The 9,472-nt window shown below is 46.6% G+C and overlaps 1 protein-coding gene across 1 annotated transcript; it reads right to left on the minus strand.

Annotated features, from left to right (window-relative positions):
* Nucleotides 1-1,611: 1,611 nt before the first annotated feature.
* Nucleotides 1,612-9,187, minus strand: LOC135907110 (uncharacterized). Its single transcript, XM_065438769.2, has 3 exons — nucleotides 9,162-9,187; nucleotides 8,018-8,404; nucleotides 1,612-4,302 (listed from the first exon to the last, which is right to left on the minus strand). Exons 2-3 carry the CDS (start codon nucleotides 8,399-8,401, stop codon nucleotides 4,024-4,026), a joined length of 663 nt encoding a protein of 220 aa, XP_065294841.1. The 5' UTR covers nucleotides 8,402-8,404; nucleotides 9,162-9,187; the 3' UTR covers nucleotides 1,612-4,023.
* Between the last annotated feature and the right edge of the window lie 285 nt (nucleotides 9,188-9,472).

Below are 9,472 nucleotides of genomic sequence, written 5' to 3' on the forward strand. Positions count from 1 at the left end.
ATACTTGTAACCATTACAGAAAATAACTGATTACAATTCATTCAAAAATGTTATTGATTACAGAGACGAATCATTGCCCCATGAAAAAATTAATTAAATATTAAAATGTAATGAATTACATTTATCTTTACTGTTAACTTCTTTTGCAGTACACAAATACAGTAAATAGAATGAGCTGGCCTGACTCTTTCTGCGCGTCCTGTAGCCTTTCACACTTTGAGTATTTTCTCTAACAATTATTTCCAAATTTCTTTATTGGTCATATTTCCTCGTTCTTTTTTTTTTGTGAGCACACCAGAAGCATGAGTGAAAACTCACTCGATGTGTGCGCTCGAGGGAAAAATGGTATTGTAACGTACTAACACCTTGCTTACAAGATTTGACACGGTTACTAGATGGTCCACCTTGAGGCTCTATGAAGCGCAACGCTTCATTGCTGCTAACGCTCGGATATGACGCCATAGATGATCACTCTTGAGCAGCGCTGCTTCAAATGGTCGGCCGCCAACACCTGGCGGATACGCATATTGCCGGCCTGCATGCTCTAGGCACGAGCGTTCTACTCTAGTTCCCGCCAAAGCCAAATGTTGAAAGCTGCGTCACCTCTTACAGCTTGTTCTTGAATAATGTAACTAGTTCAATGCAATTAGTTACTGAGAAAAGCAATTGATTCACTGCGAGCGTTACTGAGTAAAGATCGTAATTGATGAGTTACAGAACTATGAAAAAACGCAACTGATTATAAGTAATTAATCACGAGTAATTTCTTACGTACAAGTCTGATAGCAACTATGCTACCACTTTTACTTCTTCAAGATATCAACACCTTTAGTATCTTCAAAGAAGCTCGCAATACTCCTCACGATACTTGTGAAAACAGCGACCAGTTCCAGTTTTAAGACGATATAGTCGCAAAGTGGCGCGACTCGTGAGTGTCGTACAAAAATGATGCGATTGTAGCCCTCCCATGGCGATATATGCAAAGCCACTCCAAGTGTTGCGCCATTTATATACTCCGTTATACGCCGATGCTTATTCCTACCGCCATTGTCCGTCGCGTGGGCTTTGGCGCAGTTGACAAATTTGGTGGTCAGACGCCTTGTTTCTGCAGTACTGTTTCAAAGATGTGGCATGCATTTCTTGAACAATGCGATGCTTGTGCTGAAAGAAGGGTCTCATCAGAACGCCGCCTCTGCCCCACAATACTTTCGAGGCACGAACCGTACTGTAGCTGAAAGCTTTTTGTCAATAGCATAAGTGCCACTCCTTTCGTTGTACTTTATGTGAAATCTTTTATGGCCGGTTTTCAGTGTGTTTTGAATTAAAGTGCATCTCCTCACAAATCTTCCCAATACTCAAAATAACCAGGCAGATGCAGCTATAATCCGATGGCTGACATGTGACGAATTGCAGCAGCCGGCTGCGGGCCCGAACATAAGACCCGCACAAGGGAAGAATGAGCGTATAGTTACAGCCATGTCTTGTGACTCCCGTGCAAACCTCAAGTGCATGTCTCCAAACTCGACTCTGAAGCCATGCAGTAGTTGTTTTCCCGGAAATTGTGCGGCGCGCTTCAGTTCGAACACGATCATTTCTTCTCGCCCCTCTCCGGAATCAGCATGCCTTTTTGATTGAATGATCGTCAGTTCAATATATTTGAACGTTCCGTGGCTATATGGGGGACCATTTGCTAGGGACCATTTGGATTAATTTTGACCGCCTGGGCCTCTTTAACCGGCACAATAATCGATGTAGTCTTTCGCGGGACTTTTTTGAGTGGCTCCTACCAGCAGTTGACAAACCTTACACGGTGAATAACGCCACATATTTGCAAATATGCCTGCATATGACTCCGAAGCACAGCTTTCAATTCAGCTATAACCAGTACGGACAATTGGCAGTCACTCCCTGTGTGTCACTTTTTTCGTGGAACAATTTACTTCAGCTGATCGTACTAACAACATCACTGCAAACGACAACATGACAATGTTTCATAATTAGGACAAACATCCCCGTGAATTGATCGACACATTTTTCATACCCGCCATGAAAGTAACGATCACTGTGTAAACTATAGCATGCCCTCACGCAAACCGATCGAGAAATAACGCACTTCAAAAACCATTAAAGAGGTCACAGACAGCTGTTTTACGCACACCTGTCTGATGCCTTCTTTGCTTCGGGTTCGCCATGGCCTTGTTGGCACGTGCTTAAAAGATATTGCTACTAATCACTGTCGTGAGTGATACTGCTACTAAAAGCCGGTGGGTGCCCAGCGATGGGAATTGAACCACGCACCTCACGCAGCCGAGCCGTGCGCCCTGGACGACGGCTGCGATTGCAGAATCGCACTCAGTGTTGAAAACAAGCGTGACCAGAACGCTCTCATGGTTTGTCATTTGCTGGTGCTGTAACCGCTCCGCAGTGGTTCTCTTTTTTCGCCCTCGATCGTTATCACTTGCTTTTTTGTGCCGGCTCCTAAACGCAGATTGATCGCTCTGGGGCCGAACGGATATGTTGAATGTCATACAGAAAATAGGACTCTCAGCTCTTCGACCATTGTGGTTAAGCATCAATCAGTTTTATCAGGCACTTTCTGCGTATGTTCCAAGGCACTGGAAAGGTGTTACCCACGCAACTCCTTTTTGCAGGAGTTCAATCGAGAGACGTCGCTGAGGAAGCGCTTCAAGTCAAGGCTTGTTAGTTGATAAACATCAAGTCCAAACAACTCGTGAACCTCTTGTAATATTCCTTCTTACGACGGTTTTATATTTACCGTCTTTTCTTTCGTATTATGTAGTTCCGATGCTTTATTATAGCGTTCTTGCTTGTCATTCGCGAACTGACTCTTACGTTATTGATTTTTTTTTTATTTTGCTGCATGTTTGTTGTCTGGCTCTACTATGCATAGTTGTATTCAACTGATTTTTGCGCTTCCTACTTGAACTTTGTAAGCTATGCTGCGTCCTCTGAGAAAAAAGAAGGTTGCCTGTATATTGCTTTGTAGCAGATGAGCGCTCATAAATTAGAAAATGTGTTTGATTAGACTCCACGACATTGTCCAAAGTCTGTGGTAGCTTTTCTTGGACCTGATTGACACCGCTTACAAGTATCTCATGCTCAAGAGTTGCCAAACATGATCATCTGTTCATGAATTCCTGCCAAGTTGAATATACGCAAAACAAACAGTTGTTGCTTGCGGACCTTTCTATGCCTCCTCCATTTTATAACTAGGTTATATCCAGTGATAATCTAGTGAAAATACTCTAGACTGACCATACCTCTAGTGGGTCGCGAGAAGTCGAGGTGTACGCAAACACCCTCATGAATTTGAATACTGCCGATGACCTCGTGAGCGCTCAAAGTTGTAACTGAGTCTTAATTTTGGTTCATGAGGTGTGGAACTTCAACACTCGAAAGTTTCCACGGGCTTAATTTGACGCAAATTGCGGGCTTAGTGATGATCTCCATGTACTACTTTAGACAGTATGGGGCGAGACACGCAAAGCAATAGTTCTTCGTTGCTATTGGGGGGGGGGGCGGCACGGGATACGGGATTCTTCTGTCGTCCTTGTTTGCATCAAGATACACGGTCTACTCTTGCGGAGCACCAAGCTTCACAAGTGCTGTCTAGGATGTCTTGCTATATGCCGTTCCACAATTTTACCGATTTATCCCTTCTGTAGCTTTCAGTCCCGTCCACAGAAGTCGAGATATTTGATGAAAGCCATATGTGCAAGCACTGTTGCCCGTGGGTTTTCGATGTGAGACCACGAAGCCACAGGCGGGCAGGGCTCTGCGCGTGCATGGAAAGGAGGCTGCGATACCAGCCGCGGGCGTTAACGGCCAAGCCACCAGCGGGGAGTGCACCGCCGATCGTAGCCGCATCTTTCGGCTTTGTCTTGAGACTTGCTTCGCGACCTGGATTCAATCTCCACGGCGCGGTAGACAATGTAATCCGCTTGCAGAATCGCGCGCCCGGCTCGGAACAACAGCAGTTCCCCCGCAAAGGTGCGGGAAAGACTACGAGCGGTCGAGGTTTTGGAGCCAGTCGAAGATCATCATGTTGCGCTCGTACTTGGTGAGCGGCTTGCCGCGGTCACGCTGCACGTCGCGCACGGTGAGCTTGGCGTCGGCCGTCACGTGCACGCGCGGCAGCGTGCTCACGTCCAGCTCGCTCTTGGTGAGCCGCTCGAGGGCCCGGTGCGTGGACAGTAGGCGGCGCCGGATGTACATCTGGCGCACCTTGGTGCTCACCGAGCGCACCAGGTCGGCGGGGGCCAGCGCCGCCGCCTCCGAGGCCTGCGAGTTTCGTATGTCTCGGTAAGCACAACGCTCACAATCAACTGAGTGCATCAGCACAGAACTTCCATGTGTGTATCTCCCTTCAATTGCTTTTCGTTGCTTCACTCAACAGACCGAGGACACCGGAAGTGTGTGTCCTTGTTTGCCCTACTCTGCATGGGCTCGTCACCACTTCGTGTCGTGTTTGTTTTCGATTCCTGTTGTCGTCTTCGCGCTTCTTCAAGTTTTACTCCTGTCATTTTTATGTGGTGAGAAAAATTAAAGACAGTATTGAAAAATATGTGCACATATACCTGTTCGATATGTGCCGATGCTTTGTTCTGTACAAGACTGGTTTCATGCAGGCCGTTTTTACACCGACCCCAAAAGACGGCGTATAATGACGACCCCACGTGGGCGGTCGTTCAAAGTTAGCAGACAAAAACGAAATTCCCGACCTTAGTACCGGCACTCTTGAAAGGCCGTACCACACAACAAACATTTCCATATCTCCCCAGGAAAGAGTGTTTTAACATGTTGTCCTAAACTTGTTCAACACTCATGTGATTTTTTTTTGTCTTGCTGCAAGCAAACGTTGTAGCAGCTATTGATCTCAGCAGAGTGCAGGATGTACAAGTGTTAGGTAGGGTACAGTGATCATAGGTTAGTAAGGTCTAAGATTTCCCTCAGTATGAAGAGAGAAAGAGTACAATTACTCAAAACGAAAGAGGCCAGCCTAGACGCAGTAATGTAAAAGCAGACCAATTCACGCGGGTGCTTGCAAACAAACATGCAGCTTTAGAACTGATAGATGAAGATGACATACAGCTAATGAATGAAACCGTAACTAGGCTGATTTCAAAAGCAGCAATTGAAGTGGAAGGTAAGGCACTAAGGCAATTAGTAGGTAAGATCTCCCAAGTATCAAACACCTAACAGAGAAGCGACAAAGCATGAAGGCATCCAACTCAAGAGATCAGATAGAATTCGTAGAACTGTCAAAACAGATCGACAAGGATAATGTAAGGGATATTCGAAATTATAACGTGACAAAGACTGAGGAAACAGTAAAAAATGGATGCAACATGAAATCAGTCAGTAAGAACCTTGGCATAGGACAAACATGCACTGAAAGATAAGCAGGATAATATCATCAGAAATTTCAAAGATAGTAAAAGCAGCAGAGGAATTCTATAGTCAACAGTACAGTACCCAGAGCTGCCACGCTACCGTCATCCGAAGTAGTAATGAAGACGATAATAAGGCTCCTTCTGTAACTCGCGTTGCAGTTAGAAAGACCTTGTAAGACATGATCGGGGAAAAGCGACAGGAGAAGATGCAATAACAGTCAATTTTATCAAAGATGGCGGAGATGTCATGCTTGAAAAGCTTGCGGCCCTTTATACCAACTGTCTCTCGCATTCAAGACTCCCAGAGAACTGGAAGAATGTCAACATTATACTAATCCACAAGAAGGGAGATGTTAAAGAATTGAAAAATTATCGGGTCATTAGCTTGCTTTCAGTTTTGTATAAAACATTCACCAAGATAATTTCCAATAGAATAAGGGCAACACTTGATTTCAGTCAACCAAGAAAACAGGGGAGGTTTTCTGTAAAAGCCCACCTAGTGGACATGTCCATTTCGTCTGCTCTTTAAGTTCTGGTTAGCTGGGCTGGGCTGCGCGTCCGCACCAGCGAGGCGCCACAGCCAATCAGCACTTGAGCAGTAGACGAAAAGGACATGTTTACTAGCTGGACTCTTACAGAATACCGCCACAGGCTCGCTTCAGCGAGGGATTCTCTATAATGGGTCACATCCATGTTATCAATCAGGCAAACGAGAAATCTTCAGAGTACAATCAACCTCTCTATATGGCCTTCATAGATTATAAAAAGGCATTTGATTCAGTAGAGTAACCAGCAATCATAGAAGCATTACGTATTCAAGGAGTACAAGATACATACGCGACTGTCTCGGCAAATATCTACAAAGATTTCACAGCTATCGTGGTTCTCAACAAGAAAAGTGGAAAGCTACCTATCAAGAAAGGGGTCAGGCAATGAGACACAATCTCTCCAATGCTATTCACTGCATGCTTGGAAAAATATTTCAAGCTACTAAAGTGGCAAAGCTTAGGAGTGAGAATGAAAGGCGAATATCCCAGCAACATTCGGTTTATAGATGCCATTGCCCTGTTCAGCAACATCGGGGACGAATTACAACAAACGATTGAGGACCTTAACACAGAAAATACAAGAGTGGGATAGAAGATTAGTATGCGGAAGACAAAGATAATGATGAATAGCCGGGCAAAGGATGAAGAGTTCAGGATCGCCAGTCAGCCTCTAGAGTTTGTGAAGGAGTACGTTTACCTAGGTCAATTAATCACAGGGAACCCTCATCATGAGAAGGAAATTCATAGAAGAATAAAAATAGGTTGGAGTGTATACGGCAGGCATTGCCAAATCCTGACTCGGAGCTGACCACTATCACTGAAAAGAAACGTGTACAATCACTGTATTCTACCGGTGCTAACATATGGGGCAGAAAATTGGAGGTTGACAAAGAAGCTCGAGAACAAGTTAAGGACCGCGCAAATAGTGATGGGACGGAAAATGTTAACCGAAACGTTGACAGGAAGAGAGAGATGTGGATCAGAGAGAAAATGAATGCGTAGGATGGATAAGCGGTGGATCATTACAGTTACAGAATGGGTGCCTTGAGAAGGGAAGCGCACTCGAGGATGGCAGGAAACTACGTGAAGTAATGAAATGAGTAAATTTGCAGGCGCAAGTTGGAATTAGTTGGCGCAGTACAGGGGTGATTGGAGATCGTAGGGAGAGGCCTTCGTCCTGCAGTGCACAAAAAGATAGGCTGTGATGATGATGACTGTTATTGCGCCATAACGTTTCACATAAAGTACCCTTGAGGAAAAAGTTGCGTTCCAGCGCTGTTGTAGGCATTCGAATGCCACCGAGTGCCACATTCTTGCAGAGCAGGACATGTTGAAGACGCGTCTTAGCGTTCAATCTGTCACTATCTCTGCTTAGGGTGCGTGTACTATGCTATGGAACAGCAATTTTTATTCTAGCATAAGCATGTGCGCTTCGCTGTAGACAAGCTCAACTATACCGGCAGGACGCTACAGTGACAGGGTTTGCACTCACTGTGCATAGGTTCAATTGCTTGTTTTCTTCCGTTCATTTGTTGTGCAGTCTGCGAACAACTATTAATGCAAGATGCATTACGGGAACAATACTCAATGGCGATTTCACGGTATACATGCAAGATACATGCGTTACCATTACGTCGCACCGGATCCATCATTGAAACCACGTTTACCACATTGCAAAGTGTTGTTCAGGAGCTCAGCCGACACACGTTCTGCCTCTTCGAGTAGCGAAGTGCAACTGACGGTGGTACGGAACATACATACATACATACATACATACATACATACACACACACACACACACACACACATACATACATACATACATACATACATACATACATACATACATACATACATACATACATACATACATACATACATACATACATACATACATACATACATACATACATACATACATACATACATACATACATACATACATACATACATACAACACGCGCTTCTGCTCTACAATCCTGTCTCTACCACGTGATCGGCTTCCCACACTTACGCACACCAAATCGCAGTGAATGTTTGTGCTGCAGCGCATACCTGCGGCGAGGGCAGCTGCGAACTGGCGACGTCCCCGACGGCGACCCAGGTGGAGCACGAGCGCGACTCGAGGCGGGCCGGGAGCTCGGCGAGCGCCAGCTCGGAGACGCTGGCGCGCAGGGGCTCGGCGGCGGCGGCGGCCTGCACGATGTCCGCCGTGCTGAAGCTCTTGAGCAGCGGCGCCGCGGCCTCCTCCTCGAGGAGCACCTCGCCCGAAAGGGGACGCCGCCGCCGCAGGTCGCCAGGCACCTGTAGCAGGCAGCGCCTCGCGCGCGCTCGCTCTGAGCCCAGGCTGGACAGCGACAGCAGCGACAGGTCGGTGCCGAACGACTCGCGGCTCGGCGATCGCGCCATCGCCTCCGGCACGGGCTGCTCGCCCCACATGCCCTGACGAAACGAAACACGTTATAGTTTGCCGCAGAGTGGACGCATTGTAGAAAAAACAACGTTTCGGTGATTTCAATGGATCGCACAGGCAGAAAACAGTATAACATTCCGCTTAATGTGCAGAAAGCATCCAACGTCAGTCGTGAACATCATGAGTCATCAACGAAGATGTAAACACAATTGTGGCGCCGCTAACCACCTGCGAAGAACACTGCTTTACAGACAGTCGACATTTATTGGGTTTCTTGGTAGCTACATTCAAGGCCAGTTTTCGGCACGCTTCCAATCCTTATTTATAAATATATATAACAATGTATATAACAAGTGTACTGAAAGAAAGAGAGAGCGGGGACGTTCATTGTGAATTCCTCACAAGGGTTTCCGCACAGCCAGGTACCTTGAAGTATTTCAGGATTCAAGAATTTCCGCCGGCAGGATCAAGTTGCGATTCGTATTTCGACACGTATCAAGTTGAACATGCGTTGCGGCCAACACGGAACCTGGTCTAAGCACCTCCGTGTTCCGTGTATTTTAATGAATGCTTAATTCCTTCGACAAGTTCCATGTGAGGTTATATGGGCACCACGAGCAATAGATGTCTTAGCGATATGACGCACTTTTCTCGATGTTGGAACGTCGCTAGAAGAATCGTAGCTTAACAAAGAGTCCCACCAATGACGCCGCCATTCCCTAGCGTGTCACTACCCAGGACGCGTATGGCCCGAGCGACCGGAAGGCAGCCATGAGCGGCTCTTACCTGCTCCGTCCCGCGGCGGCAGCGCTTCTCCGTCGCCGCATTGATCGGCGGCTGCGCGCCACTTGGCCAGAGGGCGCTGCAGCCAGCCGATCGTTGTGTGCTTTCGTTTATATTTTTTCCAAAAATGCACTTAAGCATTGCGCTGCGTCAACTTGCAGCACTCGCGTTGTCTTAAGGGCTCTTGAGAATTGAGATTCATTCCCGGCTGCGTTCCGATAGGAACGGAGTGGTCCACATTTCCTTACCAAAGCCCAGCTGCTCGCTGAAGCGCACTTGGCGATGTGGCTTTCATGAACCCGTGTCGGTGTGTA

The sequence above is a fragment of the Dermacentor albipictus genome, chromosome 1 (genome assembly GCF_038994185.2).
Source record: "Dermacentor albipictus isolate Rhodes 1998 colony chromosome 1, USDA_Dalb.pri_finalv2, whole genome shotgun sequence".
NCBI lineage: Eukaryota > Metazoa > Arthropoda > Arachnida > Ixodida > Ixodidae > Dermacentor > Dermacentor albipictus.